Source organism: Elephas maximus, chromosome 19 (assembly GCF_024166365.1).
Source record: "Elephas maximus indicus isolate mEleMax1 chromosome 19, mEleMax1 primary haplotype, whole genome shotgun sequence".
Lineage (NCBI taxonomy): Eukaryota > Metazoa > Chordata > Mammalia > Proboscidea > Elephantidae > Elephas > Elephas maximus.
Window position 1 is genome coordinate 45330598 of NC_064837.1, and position 23342 is coordinate 45353939.

Sequence of the window (23342 nt, forward strand, 5' to 3'; positions counted from 1 at the left end):
TTTTTCCTAATTAAGAAATACAGATTTGTGCCTTTAAAAGAGTTTTTGTTTTGTTTTTGTTCTTGTTACATTTTATTTTTTGAAGAGTAAAGTCCTTCTTCTTTGTCTTTGTCCATTGCGCCTCCCTTCTGTAAAGTGAATATAAACCCCAGTGGAGGCAAATGGATTAGGATCTTGACTTCTCAATAAATGTGTACCTAACGAGGCTAACTGAAAGCCAGGAATGTTAACAGCATACAGTTAAAGGCCAATGTCACTTCCAGGGTCTTCTCTTTGTAAATGCTTGTACCATTCTTAAACTCTTTCCCACACTTTGAAGAAACCAGGATTTGGCAGTTATTGCCAAGTTCAGCTTCGTGTGAACTTAATAAATTTATTCCATGAAGGTGACTTTCTTTCAGTTTGTTTAAAAAAAAAAAAAAATGTGTTTATAGCTCCCTCTGAGGTGAATGTGTTTATGGTGAAGTCTGTCACTCATTAAAGCTTGTCTATCCTGGTAGCTATTTGACTTTTGATTATCTGAATGTGAATTATCCAATTTGGAGTTTATATCCACAGCAAATTCTTAATTCCCCAGAGTCCTTTTCTTGCCAATCAGTACATATTTAGGCTACCTCCCCACACCACAAACTAATGTATATTTAGATAATTTTAAGTGATTTTAGCATTAGATATAATTAGAAAGAAAGAAAATTAAGTTTTTCCAATCATATAGAAATTGTTTTGTGTTATATTGTATTTAAGCAATTGCATTTTTGCACCCCTTCATTAATGTACCTTAGTTCAAGTAGCCTAAATGGATGAAAATTTTGTCAGATTTCAACAAAGCGTTTGCTGTTGTTTCTTTTAGGAATGGAAGACATCATAAGAGGAGCTCAAGAACTTGATAACATCATCAAGCAAGGATACTTGGAGAAGAAAAGCAAAGGTACTGATCAGACCCACAGATCTTAGAACATTCCAGGAAGGGAAGGGAGATAAGGAGAAAGAGGACTAGCATATTGGGTGCTTTCTCTGTGCCCAACACTGTGGTAAGCAGGCGTAAGGCAAAAGCCAAGGAAAGAAAAGAAGTGTGGTATTTGTGCAGAGGCTAAAGAGAGATGGCCCAAAATCTTCGGAATACAACCAGATTGTTAGCTTCGTCAGGACAGACTGACTCTGCCTTGCTCACCACTGTAACCCCAGTGCCTTGCACACAATAGGTATTTAATAAATAATTGCTGAATGAATGAATGATGATATTCTTGTCCTCTTCGCTCAGTGTGTTCCCATGAGGGGCGAAACTTTTCTACCAAGAGTGTAATTTTTATATCATATGTGAAGCAACCCATTTACAAATTTCAGACAAACCCAGATGTGGACCCTTAACTCATTTGATTAGAATATGGTACTGCTAGGGTTGGAGTCCCAGATTTGACACTGACAGGCTTGGCATAAAGAAAGCCTTTCTCATGGCCATGGCCTAGAGCATCATGTTTGTTTACCAAAAGGCAGCACATAAAGATGTCATGAAGAATTTGAAAAATGCAGGGTGAGATTAGAATCTGAAAGATATAAAAGAAGCTAGCTAGAGAGACAGCTGTGAGGGGGCAGAGCAGGGAACCCTGTTTAGAACTTGGACCTTTAACTGAGCTAGTCCTCTGGACGCTGAGTCAATATGGGATAACCTGTGGGAGTGAAAGGGAGGGTTTTACAGTCCATTAACCTGAGAAATAAAACAATAACACTCTGGACTGTGTGTTGTTGGATTTTACGGACTCTTCAGTGATTGTAGTTACCTGAATTTATGTCCCCGACTGCTGTTCCGTTTAGATCCTAGTTTCTTTGGATCAGAGTGGCAGAAGCGATGGTGTGTTGTCAGCAGAGGCCTCTTCTACTACTACGCTAATGAGAAAAGTAAGTGTTCTTCATTTGCACAGCAGCATCTCACTCCTGGATGCAAACACTTCGTAAATTCTCAAGCACTTAGATCTCAAGGTAGCAGTCCTTAACTAACACCCATAAAGGGACATGCTTGGGAAAGAAATAGAAATGGGTAAATAATACTTCCCCATCACTGAAAACTCAGAGCTCAATTTAGAAAGCATTAACCATTAAAAACTATCATAGTGTGATCAGCATATCAAAAGGGTTATCTTTTATGGCTAATAACATTATCAAAGTTGAACATTTTGGTTTCTTTTTTAAAGAAAAGAACCTCAAAACTCTTTATAGTTATTAATAACATGGTTAAAATATTGAGAAAAAAATAACTCTGAGAAAGATTTAAACAGCTTACCAGTGGTCCAGAAATAGACCCCTACAGTCCAAAGTCTCTAAGAGCATGCTCTGAATGTTACCCTACTAACTACTGGGAAGTAAGCCAGTGGACGTCCCTAGAGCTATGGAATGTTAAGACTTAAATGGTTGCTGTGCCCAGGAGACACCCTTCAGCCAGATGGCAGCAGCATTGAAGTGTTGACTCAGGCCAGAGGCAGCTTCTTAATGAGTTACCACCGACTCAATCAAGCACAGCACTCATGAGCTATCCCTAGAAGACCTCACGTCCGTGTTTAACACAGTTGCTTAGTTTGTGAAACTAGAGGATGTAAGTACAAATTGGAGGCATCTACCAATAAATACAAGCTAGAAATTTTCCTTGTACATGAATGCAAAGCTTCAAATACGGGATACCCTTCTGCAGAGCTGGACTGCCCCATGAGTAATTCCAAGAAGAAAGACAAGTTAGAGCATCAGTTCTTGTGGGGCTTTCCTGAGGCCAGTGGTCCAGAATAGATCCTTTTTCTTCTAATCGTTTTGTTTCTCCCGTCCCATGCTCCTCCCTTCCCAAACTTATTCCTCTCCCAGTGCCTGCCTATTTAGTCTAATCCCATTGCCATCGACTCATAGTGACCCTATAGGACAGAATGGAAATGCCCCAAAGGGTTTCCAAGGAACGGCCGGTGGATTCAAACTGCTGACCTTTTGGTTAGCAGTCGACCTCTTAACCACTGCACCACCAGGGCTCCACATATCCAGTCTAGGAACTGGACTTAATCAGATATCTGCCCAGTTGCCTTTAGACTTCCTGTACCTTTGGCACCAAGGCAAAAGAAAGAACTGCAGCTTTGCTGAGTGATTTATAATCCTTAAGATTGCCCTCTGGTTTTGTGGCAATTGCCTCACCCTATCTCTGCCTACAACAGGTATCGCTGACCTTCATCAGGGTTTACCATCTTAGATTCCTCAGAGCCTTTCCCACCTGGGGTAAAGGGAGAAGTCCTACTTGGAAATGATAGCAGCATAGTTTGAAAACTGAGTAACAAGTCCCCTTTGTTCTTCTAACCCCTAGCCTACTCGCAAATCCACCAACCACAAGTTTTCCTCTGAATTCTAGGCATACGAGCAAGCCAGGTGTTACTATTATTATTATTTTTTAAATCTTTAAACTAATTGGACATTTGCATCATTGTAAAAATACTCATCATTTTCCTTACACTTCAGTAAGTGTTTGGCATGTCTGGATGTAAAACCAGATATCACATCCTTTCATTCAGGATTCTTTTACTCACGGTGAGAGAGAGAGCAAGAGTGAGAGATTTGGAGACTTTTATTGACCGTTTTTCCGTCAGGGTAAAATAAAATCTGGTGACCAAAGAAACAACAAAACACTTTAGTGGCCAGTTAGAACAAGGAGAGATACTTTAACAAAAAAGATTCTGGTGTCAGAAAGCACTGTTGCATGGCTCCCTTCTCGCCAGTTACTTCTTATTGTGCCCAGGACATTTTCTTACTAGGTATAGAGCATTTGTGTATTTCTTTCAGCTCAACCAGGTGAAGACAGAGCCTTTTTCTTTCTTCTTTTTTTTTTAAATATTGTAATTCCACTGCCATCCTTATCATCGTTCTCAAAAAGCATTTATTAAACAATCCATTCCTCATGATAGGGCACAGAGTATCACCCCGACATTGTGATTCCTATCCTTTATTCGTTCTGCTGCCTAAATCACACAATGAGGACCCCAAATCCTTGAGAACTACCTCCTCTTTTCCTGTTTCTTATTTTTTAAGGGGTGACAGCAGAGAACTCTCTCCTTTCCTTCACTTAGAGTCTTTTTCATTTTATCTCCTTCCTCATCATCTAATGATACTCAACAGAACTCTGGTACTTCCCAACTTGACCTCTTGAAAGGAGGATAAAATACGGAATTTTTAACTATACTCCTTCTAGTGTAAATTCCCACCTGACTGGCAGGGGAAGGGGGAGCAGTATAGCCCAAATGCCACATAGGGAATAGGGGGATCCCGGGAACTTCCAATGCTCCTGTCCCTCCCCTTGAATGGGAGCTCTGCTGGCCCTGATAATAACACTTCAGCTCCGTAATAGCTTTCAAGAGCCTCACGTTAACAGCCACACTCTCCTGGCTGTAATAATTTCTTCCTTTGTTATTATAGATCTCTTAACATTCTAATAAATTCTCTGTCTCTGTTGTACTCTTTTGGCAAAATAACCTTTCATGTTACATTTCCCTAGCTTGGCAGTGATATCTGCCTTGCTGTCACAGTAGCCTCTTCTAAGCTTCCCTAATAACCTTTCCTTGACGGTTGTGGTTCCTGAGGGTTGTGACAGCTGTTTCTGTGCTTGTATTTTACATACCAGAGAAGATGCCTTCCCTTGGCAGTTGCATCTCTCTAGGGATACAGGGCGATTTCCTGTTTTGCAGGCAAGCAGCCCAAAGGGACCTTTCTCATTAAGGGCTACAGTGTACGGATGGCCCCCCACGTTCGAAGAGATTCCAAGAAAGAATCCTGCTTTGAACTGACCTCACAGGATAGGCGCAGCTATGAGGTAGGATGAAGTGAGGAGATGGTGATCTTCATTAATGTTGCGTGTGAGCCGTGGCTGCTATGCTGAGTTCCATTCTTTCTTTCTTACCTGCTCATTTCTTACCAGTGAAGACCCTCTTGCTTGACATGCCCTCACCTTTGCTATGACATGCCCTTCTTCTCCTCCCTGTTGCTACTCTCATCCTAGATACTGACTTTGCTTGGCTTCCGTCCCATCCTCCCTCCCCTTCTCATTCTCACCCCATAGGTGAGATTCTTGTCTGTTACAACACAGGATCCAATTCTTTATTTTTATTCAGCATCTCTAATTTCATGGCTTTAATTCCCATTCTCTTTATTTTTCAACTAATCATCTGCACTTCCTTCCATGAAACCCAGAAAAAGAAAAATCTAACTGTAGAGTACAAAATAATTCATTTTCCCATCTTCATCTTGTTAAGGAGCCCTGGTGGCACAGTGGTTAAGTGCTCACCTGCTAACCAAAAGGTCAGCAGTTCGAACCCACCAGCAGCTCCATGAGAGAAAGATGTAGCAGTCTGCTTCTGTAAAGATTTACAGCCTTGGAAGCCCTATGGGGTAGTTCTCTGTCTTATAGGGTTGCTATGAGTCAGAATTTGGCTCCACGGCAATGAGTTTGGTTTGGCTTTTTATTCATCTTGTCATCCAAAATAACCTTCCTGTATCTATTTATGTGTAGATGCGTTGTATTTCTCTGGAAGGATTTCTAAGATATTGATGACGATGGTTACTGAGTAGTAACAGTGGTAACTGAGGACCTAGAAGGGGGGAGATGAGGAAGGGAAGTCTTGTTCCTCACTGTATTCAGTTTTATCTATTTTGAATCTTTACCTCATATATTTATTACCTATTTTTAAATTAATTAAAATAATAAAAATTTCTGACTGTATGAATATAATGATTTTCACCAAAAATATATTTTACATATATATGTGTGTGTACATGTTCTTTTCTGCCTGGTGGTAATTTTTGGCTTAGCACAATTTTATGAAAGCAGTTTAGAAAATGTTTAGCTAACTATGAAAACCATGGTAAGATTAATTAACATTAACCACTCAAGTACCCCTTTGTATGCTTCAGATTTTTCTCAGCATGCATCCTTTTATGTTTCTACAGTATTTTAGCCCTTATTCTAATAAAATGACCTGGGTCTTCGTTAAGCAATTATAAATTTTTTTTAACTTTTCTAGAGTCCTTTATAAAAAATAGATGTCTATAATATAGGTCAGAAGCCCTGGTGGCGTAGTGGTTAAGTGCTACAGCTGCTAACCAAAGATCGGCTGTTCGAATACACCAGGCACTCCTTGGAAACTCTGTGGGGCAGTTCTACTCTGTCCTGTAGGGTCGCTATGAGTCGGAATCGACTTGACAGCACTGGGTTTGGTTTGGTTTGGTTTTTGTAATATAGGTGTATACGCTGGGCATGTTGCTAACTTATTTTTATTATTAAATTCCGGTGGTGCCTCATCCAGATAAAAGTTTATATGACAAGCATAAGCTAATTTTCAAGGAATTTTTTATAGAAATGTGTTTGTAAAAAATGAAGAATGACAGTGTGTATTAATAAGTATTAAGCAGGAAGCTAGGTTTCATATACAGCGTGTATCTTTATCTTACCCTGATGGCCAGATGATAAAGATGTTTTTTAGTAACAGTCGTTTCAAGTTGATTCATTTAAAGTAAAAGCATAACTAAGGGTTGATGCTTGACTGGCCTGTTTTGTGAATCAAAATGTAGAGTTTGTTTACTTCTTCTTTTCTTTGGCCCATTGAATCCAAATCATTACCATGGTCTGTAGATTCTTCCTCTGCAATAGCCTTTGGATCTTTCTCATCTTATTTATTCCCACAGCCATCACAGTAGTTAAGTCCCTATCCCTTCACCCAGAGGACTAGTTAAACAGCCTTCTAGTCAGTCTTCTGTCTCCAATTTCTTCCTGTTCCAATCTCTTCCACCCATGAATGCTGGAATAATCCCCCACTCCTTGCACTGGAATTTACAGTGGCTTCCTGTTGACTACATTTTAAGTCTGAAGTCCTAGTATTCAGAGCCCTTCTGTCAACTATTCTGTGACCCTCAACTCTCCAGCTTCTTCTGTTATTATTCTCTAGTCAAGCAGATCTGCCTACCTGCCCCATACATGATGTTCTCATTCTTATTCCTTTGCACATGGTTCTCCCTACCTGAAATATCCAATTCTTTTCACCAGTCAGTTTCCACCAGTTCTTTTAAAATCTAACCAAAACGATATTACTTCAACAGCCTCCCTGACTTACTCTAGGCTACAGTTTAAGTGTTTCCTGTCTCCTTTCAACATCCAGTTATTATCAAATGCACCTACTTTGTAGTGTTCCCATTTCATGTATGTGTGTTGTCTCTATAACTGATGTGTTTTTCTTTGAAGTCAGGAACTTTGGTTTGGTTTTTTTGTTGTTGTTGTTTCTGTAAAACTTTCTCAGATAAATGCCTGATGAATGAATGGATGATCAAATAAATTAATGCACACAGACATGAATGTCTGGATATCGTGTAACTTAAATAGTTGTCATCTCTGGGTGTACAAAATTGCTGAAGGAAAAAAATCATTTTCAAGGGAGGTATTTGGTCTTTTTTTCTAAATATTAAGCAGGTAGAGAACCTTAAGCTTTAAATTTGATTCTGAAACTCAACTCTCATCTTCCTTCCCTTAAGCCTCCTTATCAGGATTCATGGAAATTTTAGTGATGATAATAAATTAACTTGCTAATTTTTTCTAGTTTACAGCTTCTAATCCAGCTGAAGCCAGAGACTGGGTGGATCAAATAAGCTTCTTGCTAAAGGGTAAGTGTCATTATTATAAGAATAATTCTTGAGTGGATTTGCAGTTGAAGTTATATTGCATAAATATGCTTTACAGGCTTTAGTACATATTTTTCTGCCCTCTCTCCCTTCCGCATTCCCTACCATATTTCCTGTATTATAACAATGAATAGTATCATGTCTGAATCATCAACTTGCAGATGACCTCTGATATCATTCTAGCTCATCCACCTACCTACAGGCAAGACTATAATATTTGTAATCGCTAAAAGATTCTGAAAACCACTTCAGCCTAATTCATTGTCTCCCAACCCCTTATATCCTGGAAAGCAAATTCATGATATCAAACTTAAAGCCATCTAGTTGCAATTTAGGTCCAAAATCATCTTGTTTTAGTCTTGGTGGGAAGGAAAAATATAAGTTAATTTCAATGGTCTTCAGAGACAGTGGATATAAAAAACGAATTGTTGTTCCCAACCTATAAGAAAATGTTCCTTGCTTTGAGGTGGGAAGAGTCCTGCCTGACAATTTTAAATGACTGCTCTTAGAGTACCCTCTGCTGGCCAGTCTGCAGGTATAGCAATGACAGTGGATTAAAAAGGAAACATCAGAGCTTTAATTACAAGAATTGCCTATTTTACTCAGTTATGTTTTTGCTATCACAAAAACAAACTATTGCATCTACCAAGAGCGTCACGTATAATGGACTGGAACTAGGCAAACATGAACATTGATGGCAAGACTACAGGGTACACTCTCATCTAGGTGCCTTGGATTTATGCGTGTAATATACCCCTAAGTGTGTAAACCTCAATAAAACTCAAAGCAGCTTTATTGAGCTGTACCCTGTGGTACTTTCAGAATCCCACATTGAAGAAATTATTCATCCCATTTTATTTTTAAACAAACAAAATAATAAGATATAGTTTAAGCCACAGATGTATCTTTGGTCCTTTCCTCATATGAAATGGCATCAGAATTCAGATGAAAATGTTGCAGAATCTTTATTAAAAGCCTAATCAAGCCAAACAGTTTTATTGTATTTTGAAATGAGTGTTGGCTGGCTCTACATCCTTTCCTTCCCCAGAGTATGCTGACTGCACTTGCCCATCCTGTGGGGGCCCCTCAGCAGAGTTTCAGAGAGTACTCTGTACTGCATGTCAGAGAATGAACCTTCCCAGTTCCCCATTAAAATCAAAAACCAATCTCCCTCCCCTTCCCTGGTGCTCCCCAGTGCTGTAATGGCTCAGCATCCTCTAAGCAGTGACCCACTTTAAGGTCAGCCAGACTGTACAGTTGCAAAAGGACATTGTAACTACCTCGTTCAGCTATTCCATTTGGTCTTGTATTACTGTTCTGTTTTTCCATACCCAGCTTCCTTTTCTCCTTCTACTTTTGCCCATTTTTCTCTTCACAAACAAACTTGTATGAAACTCTGCAGTGAGATCGTTGAGGAGATGGGCTTCTGACAGCCACCATGCTTCCCACAGCTCTGCGCCCTGGAGACCCACAGGCCATCACTCACTGTTCCAGTTTTCTACTTGACAAGCAGTGCATGGCACATTGGCATTTCCTTTTCTGGCCTATTTTCTCCCTTGCACCTCATGTTCTCATTCACATACCCATACTTTTCAGGGCTCCTTCGTCTTGATCAAGTTTTATTGCAAGAAAGGATTTATGTTGATGGCTTAAACCTGATGCAGTGCTAGTCTGGCCTTTTCTGTAGATTTCCTGCCACGAAGGCCCGCATTAGAAATAACAGCACTTAACCTAGTGTTTCATTTTCTTTTGATGTGTTTTATTCTCGTCCCTCCTCCTCCTTCTCCCTCTTCTCTTCCCTGCCTTCTTCTTTTCTTTCTCTCTATCTTGATTCATTCTTATCTTTGCCCTGGCAGATCTGAGCTCCTTAACCATTCCATGTGAAGAAGAGGAGGAGGAGGAGGAAGAAGAGATGTATGACGATATCGATGGTTTTGACGCCCCAAATTCTGGTTCCCAATGCAGACCCATGATCTTGCCTGGGAGTGTGGGGTTAAAAGAGTCTGCAGAGGAGGAAGAGGAAGAAGATATTTATGAAGTCTTACCAGGTGAGAAATTTTATCTTCTAATTGTCTTCTGCTAGTTTCAGAAACTCTTGACCTGGTAGAAGAATATAACTTTGAAAACTCCAGAGGAAGCCAAATCTAAGCTTCGCCTTCTGAGGAAGATAATGTAGGGAGCTTCAGGGGAACTTCCAGGATTCCTAGTGTAGAAGGTCTCCCTTGCTCTGGGAGCAGGAAGAATTTGAGCAATGGGTGTCTCATCTGTGCCATGCAGAGTAAGTTCTTACATATGTGGACAAGGTTAAGGAATCATGTTGGATTTCATAGGTTTACGGTGAGTTTGGGCTGAGTCATCCAAACTCTCTAGTTTCAACATCTTGTCTGTGCAATTGTGAGAATAATGGAAAGTTGCCTCAAAACTATGAAGGATATCAGAAGTCCATAGGAATATACATAAATGCTGACAAGCCTTTTTAGTAATACAATAAAACCCTGGTAGAGCACAACGTTGTTCAGATATACCACGAATCAAATCATCTCTCTTAAAAATGAGCCGAACATGTTCTCTCTGCCCACCACAACAGCAGGTCTACTGAATATATTTCTTTTTTCCAGAGACGGAATAACTGGTATCTCAAAAAATGTATAGTCACCACTGCTTCTGCGTAGCCACTCCTTGTGGGGATAACAGCAGCTGGTGAACAGTGGGGGTCAAACTGTGGAAAAGCAAAGCCTGAGCCTTTTAACTGTGAGGTAGTTAAACCTCAGGAAAACTGAATCCTCAAGTCCATTCGGAAAGATCATTCCTGTGGAAATTTGCCAGGAGTTCAATGCTCTGCTGAGAAATTCAAGTTAAGCCGAAATTTATAGCAATTTAAAAAACCTCAATCCCAGGTGAACTTAGGAACTAAGGTGAATCCAACACTGAAGCCCCTGAAGAGAGGGCTGTTTGCTAAAAAGCATCATCAGTAAGTAACTGTCATTTCAAGCCTTCCTAAGGAGAGTCTCCAACCCTCTCAGAGGTGCACTTAGTCTCTTCCCTAGGGGAGAAGCCATGTGATTGCTTCCTGAGTCAAGAAGCAGAGTACCTTCCTATGGCCACACATGTCCTCCCTGCCGGAGCCTCCAGCCACCACCCACCCAACAACCAAGGAGAGCCTGCTTCTTCTCCTAGCACTTCCAGCCTCTTCCAGTTCCGACTTGCCCAGCCTTTTTTGTTGTGTTTTATTATGCAAATGATATCTTGGTTGAGGTCGAGCCATTTCTTGTGTCTGAAGTTAAAAAAAAAATGATAATTTCCTCAGCAAGTCATCGTCGTTAATGAAGTTTTACAAAAACAGATACAACCAAAGGAAAATAAAATTTCACAGGTGATAAATTTTTCCAATTTCCCTGGCAGAATTCGATAGGATTGTTAAATTAAGAGTGAAGGTGTCTGTTAGAAAGCAACGAGCAGTGATGGGTAATTTTATAGAGTGGAAAATTGAATCAAATTGCTACATTAAAACACAGCTCCTCTGAGAATCTTCCCTTTCACAGTCTGCTCCATTGCAACAGCAGGGTGCAGAAATGGATCAAATTCACAACACTCTCTAAAAGGGGATGCACTCCCCCGCTTGGCCAGCATCTTCCTAGTAAGCTCTCATTCCGCTCTCTCCTGCCCAGGCTTGGGGAAGTATTCAGGTGACAATCCACTTTGGGTTACAGCTGTGGAAGAGTGCTCTGGGGAAACCTCACTGAACCTGAAAGGCCTTTTCATTCACCATGTTTAGTTCTCAAAGGGGTGCTGATCCTCAGAGACGCAGAGCAAAAGGAGGGTAAAGGGAAAGAGACCTCAGAAAGGAAGAGTTTGGGAACCATCACCTTATCCCAGGTGGGAACAGTGTATGTATGATTGGCTTAACAACCATCCTCCTCCCATCTCCTAAACTACCCTTAGCCAGTGCAGCACTGAAGGAGGGCATCAGAGTGTTCCTCAGAAATTCACACCAGTTTGGATGTTGGAGTGGACCCAAAGGCTTTCTTGAGGAAAGCCACTTACCCTGTGTCCACAACAGCTGTCCATTGGCAGTAAGGAAGGTCACACAGTAAGAAAACCAGGGCCTCTTTCTGCAAGTTAACGAAACTGTGGCTACCCTGCCTCTAAGTTTCCAAAGGACAATGCTGTACCCAGCCCACAGGTTCTTCCCTAAAAGCCTCTATCCATCACAGCTTTTAGAGTGAGCGTCAGAGCTGGGAGATATTGGCATTTAATTATGATATGAATATTTCAGCCACAAGTCTTTATCACTCATCTCCATCTACTCCACTCAGCTTGTTTCTTCTGAAATTGCTTTTCGAGTTTTACATGTGCCCACCACAGGTCTTAGAGGAACTGAGAGAGAATATAAAGGGACCTAACATCTCTCCCTTTGCCCCCAACTCACAGGACCCCTTACCGAGTAGCAACAGGTGAGAGCATGGATCACAGGTAAAAGTGCTGGGTCTAAGGCAGAATGAATCTGCTCTGTCATGCACTACTCTTGAGACTGAGCAAGTTATTTGCTCTCTCTTTGTCTGATTTTCCCACCTGTAAAGTGGGAGTAATAATAATAGCTACCTTAGAGGGATGCTGTGAGGAGCCTAGAACTGAAGCGTGAAAAGCACTTAGAATAATGCTCTGGCATACAGTGAGTACTCAGTAAATGCTGGTGACCCTGTTGGACAGAGTACTGCCCCATAAGGTTTCCAAGGAGTGGCTCATGGATTCGAACTGCCGACCTTTTGGTTAGCAGCTGAGCTCTTAACCACTGCGCCACCAGGGCTCCATTGTTAATTTGGTAGTGGTTGAACAGGAAATGTTACCTCCTGAAAGAGTTAGGGGATGGCCAGAACCCCGGCCCTCCCGACCAGACCTGAGACAGTCCAGTTGAACATTTTCAGCTACGTATATGAAAAAAAAAAAAAAAAAATTTTTTTTTTTTTTTACGTATATGAAGCAGGTGAAATTGAAAATCCTGAGCAGATGGAATGTGGGGCGCACCTTCTGCTCAGGCCCATTTTTACTGCGAGTCCAGGTGCTGGGTGGAGGGACAGCCGATGGTACTGTTGGATTGTGCTAACATTGCATACCCATCAACAGTCAAATGACTTGGGCCTCTAACGTTTGTTTCATTATAACAGGTAAATGTGCTTTGCGGAGACTATTTAACATTGATGGTCCTGCTAATCCTTCTTCCTTGGGACAGGGCCTACACAAGCCCTGGCTATCTCTATGAGGAGGGCCACCTAAGTGAGGTCTATTCCTGCGTATAATTTAGTAGGGCTTCCTAGTAGAGGGAAAAGTGCCTGTAACACATATCAAATCAATAAAAAAATTTTTTTTCCTAATCAAGATAATGTGTGGGTCATCAAATTAAACATACTGTGTCACATTAATCATGGAGTAATTAGCATTTGCTACGGGGCTAGCCTTCTCCTGCCCATGAGGAAAAACCAGAGCTCTTTTGGCTTGTAGCTAGTCCACAGAAATGTTAGTCCTGGACAAAATGGTTTCAAGGTTGGCATCTGGTAGGATATTTGAACATCCGTGCTGAGCATATGGGGGCCCTTGATTTTTAAGATCTCATTTGCGGTAGATTAAACTACGGAGAACTACCACAAAGAAATGCTAAAGCAATACGGAGAAAATTGGAGGCTTTTCTGAGCCCTTCCTCACCCCCTTGAAGTTATTTTACAGGCCAGCACAAGTCATTTCATGATTCAGAATTCCATAAAAGGCCAGCTTTTATCAGGTTTTTCCCTGTCTGGGACCTCAAGACTGGAATCTAGCAAGGCGCCTGAGACCGTTGAAGAGCTCTAACTTGGGCCTTGCAGCAGCTGCAATGGCAGCAGAATCCAGCTGCGTTCTGTGGAGATTACAGGAGAGCAAAAAGAAAAAGGGATGAAGGTCCCTCCCTAGGAATTTCTGTGCACATTCCAGTGCTGCCCACATGCCCAACAGCGTTATTACAGACCTTGAAACCAGACTGCCTTATAATAAAGTATATAACTATGGTTTGGTTTGGTTTAATTTGAGTCAAATGGAAATAAACATGCTGTGGAATTATTTTTCCCACTGTACAGCTGACGTGGTCTACAGAAAAAAAAAAAAAAGGAGCAGACAACAAAAATGCAAAGCTTATGAAGAAAGCAGTTTCCAGTTTCATAGAAAAGTAACACTCCAATGGGAGCTTTCTGACCTTTGCTCCCTCTCACTTCCATGCACACTGGACCCCAGCCACATGGTACTGCTGCTTGGCCAACCTCTAAAGTGGATTCATGCTGTGTCTCCTACCTAGGATTTAAAAAAAAAAAAACCCTATCCCATTGCCATCAAGCCAGTTCTGACTCATACGGACCCTATAGGACAGAGTAGAACTGCCCCATAGGGTTTCCAAGGAGCACCTGATGAATTTGAACTGCTGACCTTTTGGCTAGCAGCCAAGGTCTTAACCACTGTACCACCAGGGCTCCACCGGGAATACTGTTCCCCTAATCTCAGCCCACGAAATCCCACACGTTCTGCTTGAACGTGTCTCTTCTGTGATACCCTCCTAGATACTTCACTGGAACTAAGCTTTGTATTAACGCTTACCAAGGTTATTTGTGTTCAGGTCTGTCCCCTTCAGTCAGTAGGTACCTAATTATTATTTGGAGTGGTACAAACAGTTAACGTGCTCTGCTGCTACCCGAAAGGTTGGACGTTCAAGTCTACCCAGAAGCACCTTGGAAGAAAGGCCTGGTGATCTGCTTTTGAAAAATCAACCATTGAAAACCCTGTGGAGCACAGTTCTACTCTGATACGCATGGGGTCCCCACCAGGAACTGGCGCCTGATTACTGGTTTAATTATTGTTTGTGGAATTAAAGTGGCATGTTTCAAGTGTTGCAGTTAGCACAAATGAAGTTTAATACACATCACAACCATACCATGGAGATAGGATACAAATATTTTGAAGTACAGATGAGATTAGCAAGTACACAACAGAGAACGAAGGGTGTTATTAGCACCTTGCTCGTTGTTTTCCATGTTGCCTGAAGAGGTGCCATGGCATCCGTGAGATTTATAACGTCGCTGTGCCGTGCCACGGAATGGTTTCCTAGCCAGTTTCTGCATCTTCACTTTGCACTTTAATTCTGTTGCATCTGTCACCAGAGTACCGTGACATCTGGTTGCACTTTGATATATTTAGTGTTTTTTAAGGTTTTGTGACTTTGCGTTGTTTGAGGGAATGATTTTGCCCTCTTTCTGATCTAATCACAGTAGAATATGAGTCTGTGCATAGGTTTAGCTGGTGTCAGAGGGATGTCAGAGCAGCACTTCAGAAAGGAGCCAGGTGTCATGGGAAGCTGGCTCCTCTCTGTCCCTCAGAGGTAGATTCAATGTCCTGTTCCTCTCAGCCTCTCATTAGTGTCCCTGACATCGTGCCAAGAGTGTTGATTGAAACCGACTCTCTGGATACTGATTCTCATTTGTGATGCCCCGTGGTTCTCTTCCGTGTTCGCACAATTAACAGAATCTTCCTCAACTGTTTTCCCAATTGAGATGAGATATTTGGGAATCAAGTAGAGCATTTAATGTAATAAGTGGACAGTAATCTTTAGAGATTAATTTGTTTAAAACCTATGTAAGGTTGGGGTCCCATATGCCCTGTTAGAAGCAAGGACCATTATAATCTATTACTGTTTAAAGTTGAGCTAGCACATAAATTGTCATTCTGTCTTAAATGAAGATGTATTTCAGTAGATGTAATGCTAAAAATGCCTAATAATGTTCTTATAAAGAAAACCAACAAGCTCTTTTGCCTAAAATAAATATTTTTCAGAATAATCTCTTTAAAATTAAAAACCTCACAGATTAATAGGAACAGGGCATTTAATTGTTTTACCCGCTCCCTTTTGTGAACAAAAAGATTTTTTTCTATCGCCATATCATCAGTTGTCTTGCCTTTGTGGAATTTGGAAGATACGAATGTGGTTTCATTGAAGGATCTGAGGTAAATTGTATGCTTTTCTATTTGTACTGTGCCCTTTGAAGCTTAGAAGGTGCTGGAGGGTGTGCCTTTCATAGCTGGCTATGGAAGCCGGCTTGTATACCCTTTCCTAGGTGATGGTGCCCCATACTCAGTTTTTCAAGGGTCCTAGAGACACAGCACCCAGCCTCTCATGTCAGTAGCAAGGCTTCTTGCCTCGCGCACACCTTCAGCCACCCAGGAAGGACAAAGTTAGATGTGGGGACCGGCGCTCCCCAGTTCACATCCATCACAACAGAGCTTAGTAATGGTGGCGAATGATCTATAAGATCTGTGGCCAGTGTTCTGCTTTCTCTTTAGATGACTCCAAAGGCACAATGGAAATCAGAGTATCTGGTCTGGAATTAAACTGCATAAAATAGATTTTTTTTTCCTTTCCATTTTTGTATCATGACCAGATTAAGTGCTGTTGCCCGAATGGATAAAGGAATCAAGTTTGGGTTTTCCTTTTTATCATTGCAAATACATTTACATTCTCCTATTTTACAAATGCAAAGAGCAGGCAAGCCACTTTCAATAATTTATTTTAAAATCAATGCTAATGAGGTTATGTCTTGTCAGTGGCTGAGTTTTACAATAAAGTCTGATTTATTTAGAAAAGATCTTTGGTGTAGCTTCCCAGCTAATGGTAGTGGGAAGGAGGTGGAGTAGCAGGCACAGTGACCCTCCAACTTCGGATCCAATTTGTAATTCACAGTGGAGATCTGACCCAATTTACATTGATTAGAATTGGGAGGAAGAGACAGCTGCGCACAGAGAGCAGAGGTAGAATAAACTCTCTCTGCAAAAGTGCCTAAGCCCAGCAAATTATTGGTTCTCGTGACTGAGTTGTTTGATATCAGCAAAAGAGCTGTTCTCTCTTCAAATTGGGTCTCTCTAAAACTGAGGCTGTACCAACTCTTATTTTAGTGTTTTCAACCCTGTGAGATTAGTCCCACGTCAAAAAGGAAAGGCATCACAGCAGAGGAAGGAAGGAAGTGGACAAGTAATGAGAAGAGAATGTGCAAAGAATAATGTTTAATGTGATTTATTTCAATGTGATCTATTTCCTAGATTTGATTTCACTCCTCCATTATCTCACAGCTTTATTCTTGATGGTGGGGAGCGGGGAGGACACACCACAGGTAGTAAGTGGGAAGTTCTCTGCTGCTAGGTCATCCATAGATATAAGAGATGAGTCAAAGTACTCCATTTCCCAAAGCGTCTTACAGGGCAAGTATATTTTCTTTTATCTTGTTAACAGGCAACTTATTTCCCAAGTATGAATCCCTTAATTTTTATTTTTGCAGGGAACTGTGTCATTTTTTTATATGAAATCATTTACTTCTTTAATGTTCTAACATATTTCCATGCTGTTTCTTCTTACCTATGAGCTTGGAATTTAGTGTTCTGACATATTTCCATGCTGTTTCTTCTTACCTGTGAGCTTGGAATTTATTTGCCCCAGTCTCACACACCAGACCTCATACTGCCCTATGAACCTTACATTTAAAAAAAAAGGGAATGAGCCCAGGCCATCTCCTCAGAAGTTCAGTTTAGTGCCATAGCTATGGGGAAGCAAGACAGGCATGTGCCCTAAGACCCAGAAAGAAAAAAATATATACATATATATAAAATATATATATATAGGCAGAAGAAACTGAGTATTCAGCCCTCAAGATGTGCTTATTATGCCCCATCCACTGTATAAGTGTGTGTGTGTGTGTGTGCGCGTGTGTGTGTGTGGTGGGTGATGGTGGTGAAAAGGAGAATGGTGAGCGTATTTTTGTTCATTTTTTCTACATATGAGATAGCCAGATATTCTGGTACTCATGCTTTCTTTATAAAGGCCCAATTTCCATTTTATCAGGTAACATGAAGTCTGAGATAAAACAGGTTAGTGAGGGTAAGAAACTTAGGCCAATCATGTTGTGACTTTTCCATATAACCCCTAAACTGTTAGGGGTTAGACAATAGCCTTGACTTAGAACCCATAGTGTACTTATAGCAATTAATTAAGAGACCATTCCAACTGCCCTCAGGAGCTTACACTCTAATGAAGCAGGCAGGCTGAATAACAATAGTAAAAAGATAGCTCAAGCCCCCAAGTACTGGGAACATAAAATTATGTACATGACTACCCTCAGCTACAGCTGAACAAAGATTGATACATTAAGGGCTAATTAATCACAGAGGTTTAAATATGCATTTCACATAAAACACACATATACACGCTAACTCTGGAGTGCCTGAAACCAGAAAGGATGCTTTCATGGAAATAATGAATTTTGAAGAGAATCCAGAAGGGGAAGAGAAATAGGGTTTTGAGGAAAAGGATTAAGAGAGCTGTCTAGTGATAGGCACCTAAATAATCCAATCGATTAGAAGTTCCACAAGGGCAGAGACTGCCAGTCTCTGCATCCCCATCTTGGTGCAGTCAGTGCCTTGCATATCGTAACCACTTAAAAATGTTTGTGAATGAATGAACGGGAACAGGAGAAGAGGGGCAGTATGAAGGTGAAAGATCATGAAAAAAAAAAAAAGAACATGGTAATTACACTTTCCTTGAAGAAGAGATTGTGACTAGCTCTGTTAGGGAAGGGAGACCCATCAGTGTAAAGAACATGAGATTTCCACAACTAACTGCTAATGGTGATCATTTTATTCCCTCAGATGAAGACCATGATCTGGGCGACGATGGGAGTGGCACTCGACAAAAAGGAGGTATGAGAGCTTTAAAAACGACAGGAACTGGCTAAGACATTCAGACTTCCAACTGGAGAGAGCCCTTGTCCCCAAGGCTAAGGCATCGCCAGACATGCTAATAAAGAGGGTACTGATGTATCGACCCCAAAAGCCCCAAGTAAGATGCCTGGATAGGGAAATATCTTACTTTTGACAGCAGCTACCCATTCATGTTAATTAATGTTCCCAGAACAGCTAAGATTTATCCTAGAGAGGGAGCAACCAAACCAGATATTTATTTTTTCCTATCAGTATTTCTTAAATCAGTTCAGTGAAAATAGAATTGCCTCATCTCTAAGAGATCAGAGGATTGAGAATGCAAAGAATGGAAATGTCTCCTCTCTGAGAGACCCGGAGATTGCAGGTTGAGAGGGGAATGGAAATGTGTCAGATCTGAAAAGTGAACATGGGGTGAACGATAGAGTGGCTTGGTGATGCTGACTTCTGATGGCCTGGTTTGATTCCAGGCACATTTGGAAATAAATATGTAACAGGTTTGTTGAATACAAAATTACATCTTACTCATCCCAGACTGTTAACCATGCTTCAGGCTGTTAGTGAGCCCATCATTTCTAAGGTCAGATGCCCCTCTAAAGTCCTTAAGTAGTAGGAAACCCACCAAGGACCTATTCCATCGTTGACAGTGGAGGAATGTAGTGCATTGCAGGGGTCATCTCAAGGACATTCATTCCATCAGCAGAGCCTGAATCGTATCATGGCTGACTTAGATACTAGTGGATTTTTTTCCTAGAGATTCTGTAAAATCTTAAGCCTAGGAGTTCTTTCCCTCCCCACTCCCTCTCCTTTCTTTTGCCCTATCTTTGCCCCTTCTCCTCTCTCCCCCTTTCCTTGTGCCTTTTTTTCTCTTCTTTGTCCATTCAGCAAAGCTCCCCACTGCCACCCTTTCACCTTGGTTGTCCTCTATAGGAAGTGAATACTTAAAAGGCTTAGCGAAGGGCCCAACTTCTCCCACCCATTGACATCGAGTCGATTCTGACTCCTAACAACCCTATAGGACAGGGTAAAATTGCCCCATAAGGTTCCCAAGGCTGTAAATCTTTATGGAAGCAGACCGTTGCATCCTTCTCCCACAGAGCGGCTGGTGGATTTGAACCGCCAACCTATCGGTTAGTAGCTGAGCCACTACACCACGAGGGCTCCTCTACTTCTCCCAGGAGAGAGAACAGACAAGGGAGAGGCAGCATCAGAAAACATGTGTCAAAGCAGGAGGAGGGAAAGACAGCAACTGAGGCGAGTATGATGCAGAAATGTTAGCATAGCTTCAAATACTTTATCATAATTAACACATATAATTAAGTTCATTTTGAAACCTGCTCCAGGGAATCCGGAACCTTTTAGAACACTGTCTTCTACTTGCTGTATAGAATGCCAGCAGAAAATCTGTTTCCTGACCAGCCTTTCTCCCACTTGAGTCTTTTCTCAACCAACTTGCATCGCTGGAGCAGGAAAGAAACACTTCATGTGGACAGCTTGAGTGGAATAACTGTAAAATTCCTATGGCTAGTTTTATATATAAACTCCTTTCAGGAAGCAGCAGACTTCTGGCAAAAGTCTTAAAATTCAGTTTCAGACTCCTTCCTCATCTCATTTCCTCCTTCTGCCTCTCTCTCCAAGGCTCTGTCTGGGGGGTGAGGGGAGATTTATTTCTGAACTGTTTCAACAGCTATAATTCAAGTAGGTTTAAGAAAAAAAACCTTTTGTTCCTCATGTTTCCTGCCTCCAAAATAGGTGTTGTTAAGTGTAGCAAGCTCTAAATATGTTTCTATGTTTTATATCTCCCACCAGTTATAATGATTGGTGACTCAGTAATTAAACAATAGAGAGGGCTTTTCATTCTCTCCACAGAATCTGAGGCAGGAATTTTTATTATTTGTGTTTACTTATTTATTTATTGAATTTATGTAGTGCCTTTTCTCCAATGGAGCTATAGAAACGACGACAAATAAGTAACATCCAAATGTCAACACTTAGCTTTATAACAATAAAATACAGAGGTCCGGAAGAAGGGCAGGCAGCCCCATGAAAGCATATGAAAGGCAGGGGCTCTAGGACTATGGTGAATTCTTATGTAATAGGCAACTTTGCTTCACTTGTTTGTTCTCAGGTATTACATGATTTGGGGGGAAAATTTTTATAAGCAAGTTGTCCTTTTCCCTGTCTTCTTTTCTTCTGGAAGGTACTACGGCTAGCCATTCCATTATGGCTCCACCATTCCATGGATCCTATTTTCTGAATGCTGTGCTTGTCCTTAATGGAATTGCTAACATTTTTAAGGTCCAACTAGATCTTATCAGGAGCGGGGGGGGGGAGGGCGTGGGGGGGAGAGAAAGGAATTCAGTTTATCCTTATTGGGTGTTAATGACCCTGTAAGATGTAATTTCTTTTATTTTTTTCTGTTACCTAGAAAATCTATCACAGCCTTGTAGTATTGATTGTTCAATCTATAAAGAGCTCAGTTTACAGCATGACTGTTAGTAACAGGGTTATTTTAATGAGTGACTCTTCAACACCTCAGATTTTCACTAAATTCCAACCCATTAGTTTAATACTCTAATACTACTGAGGGTCTTCGGTGATGAGAGCTGCTTCTTCCTTCCTTATCATGAAAAGGTAACGTCCAGGTAACCAAGAATAAAACTCACTCTGTGCTGTTTACATTAAATTATTTGCTTGGGTATGTCACGTCCAAATAAAAACCAGTCTGGAGGCATCCTTAGATATGTCAAATCCCTGACTAAGGAAGAGCTTGAAACAGGTTACTTTTGCTCTGAAATTGTTGACATACTCAGCCAAAGAGGAGTCCGAGTTTTTGTGGAGGGCAGAAAGATGGTTGCTTATGAGCGTTACATCTCTGAGACACTCTCTACCTTAAGCCAGTTGTCATCAAGTCAGTTTCGACTCACGACAACCCCATGTGTGTCAGAATAGAACTGTCCTCCATAGGATTTTCCATTGCTGATTTTTTGGACGTAAGTTGCCACACTTTTCTTCTGAGGTGCATCTGGGTGGACTTAAACCTCCAAGCTTTCAGTTAGCAGCAAGGCATGTTAAATGTTTGCACCACCCAGGGACTCCTTTCCACTTTAGTGCCTGCCAATGTAGTGAATTATTACACTAAAGAAGCAGAGGGAAGCTATAGAAGGTATTTATAGCTTTTGCCTTTTGAAACCTATCTCCCAAGGCCAAACATCAGTTGATCCTCAGCCAGCTGAAATTTTGGCCCAATAAAAGGAGCAAATGAGATGAAAACCAGTATCTGTGAGTGTTCCTCACTTCAGAATCATAACATTAAGGACCATGGTAATTTCAAAATCCAATATTAAAGAACCATGAAAATAAGCAAATAGTATTGCTGAATTGCTTTTCCTGCTCTGGTGTCCCTCCCTAGTAAATGGAGCTTGGTGACTTTTTTTTATACCTTTCCTTCTGAAAGAGTTAATGAGGTATCAGACAGAGTCAGCTTTAATGGGCTGAACATTCATTCGTCCCTTCCAGTGGGGCCACTGCTTTGGCCATCCTTGTCCAACTCTCACCATACCACGCTCTGGTAGGACTGGCTTTATCTATTTCTCATTTTGTCTCTTCCATAATTTGTTAAGTGATTGTACCCAGTGCCAGGCCTCATTGGCACAGCCCTTTTACTCATCAAGAAAAGGTAAACAACCTGCTGGCCTGCCTTTTGCCTCTTTACTCTGGTCACAGCTTGAGTTCTGGAGCTACTCAACCTCCCCTAAACAAAAGTCCAAGGTGACATATGACCATTGAAAGGAACACAGTCAGGTTCTGGTGTCCCTAAGGAAGGGGAGAGGCAGAAAGGTCTCCTGGCCTTTTACTTTGGAGCTCTCCACATCATGGAGGCTAATTTTCACATATTGACTCTGACAACAGTAGCACCAGCCTGGCCTCAGTTACAGAAGAAATGACTATCACTGTTTATATAGAACTTGGCATGGAATGACAAATGCTTTGCAATAAATACCTAGAAAAGAGAGAAAACATTACTATTTTTTAACTTGGTCTGTTGCTCTTCTTCCTGCAACATTTTGTTTGCTTGGAGCTTAGCTCCTCTTATATGGGATAAAGAAAGAGAATAAGATGCTGCCCTTTTTTTTTTCTCTAGAAAAAAAGTCCTCAGCTCTGCTAGCAATTTAAATGCAGTGATCATACCCATTAGCTTCTCTATCATTGTAATTGTTGTTAATTGTTATAACTCTTTTAGTTATTAGTGGTGTCATTATTGCTCTAGGTCCTCTGTCTGTTTTATGCTGAATATATTAGTACTTTGCTTTTGAATTACCAGGCTTTATTTAGTGCAGAGTACGTTTTTTGGAAAGACATTGAGAAATGCTGGCATTAAGCTTTATTCTTTTGTTTTTCATTCCAAATGGACAGCCTGGAAAAAAAAATAATTAGATGGAATAATGTCCTCAAAATGAGAATGAGGATGTTTTTGAATTAATTAAATGGTCAGAATGCTGCACCATTTCTGATCTCAGACTGCTGCCAGGGAAGCGTAAACCTAAAGAACCTAAACCTAGCCCATAGATGCAAGCCTCTCTCAGACTCTTAATTCCTCTCACTCCTCTAAAGAAATTAGTTAAGAGTCTCCTCATGTATTAGCATGTTTATAGGATGAGCTAGGAAAGCTTAAGGAGTAGCTGGACTGGCTTTGCAGACTTCTGGGCCTTGGAACTTCTCTTGGGGCCTTCAAGCTGTCTCTCTCAGGGCCAAGCTTCAGGAATGAAGCGCCCCTCAGCCTCACCTTTCCCCCACTTCCAGGCCTTTAAATAACACCCTCTCAACCAAGTTTTTGTTACACAGCTAAAGCTTCGGGGAAGCCTTCCCTGACCCCTCAGACC

The 23342-nt window shown here is 41.1% G+C and overlaps 1 protein-coding gene across 1 annotated transcript in view; it reads left to right on the plus strand.

Annotated features, from left to right (window-relative positions):
• SKAP1 (src kinase associated phosphoprotein 1) overlaps positions 1-23342 on the plus strand; it is a 298649-nt gene that overhangs the window by 249649 nt on the left and 25658 nt on the right. Inside the window, exons 5-10 of the mRNA XM_049861482.1 lie at positions 851-928; positions 1813-1896; positions 4704-4828; positions 7602-7665; positions 9540-9731; positions 18391-18441. Coding sequence (XP_049717439.1) covers positions 851-928; positions 1813-1896; positions 4704-4828; positions 7602-7665; positions 9540-9731; positions 18391-18441 — 594 coding nt within the window. The remainder of the gene's footprint in view (positions 1-850; positions 929-1812; positions 1897-4703; positions 4829-7601; positions 7666-9539; positions 9732-18390; positions 18442-23342) is intronic.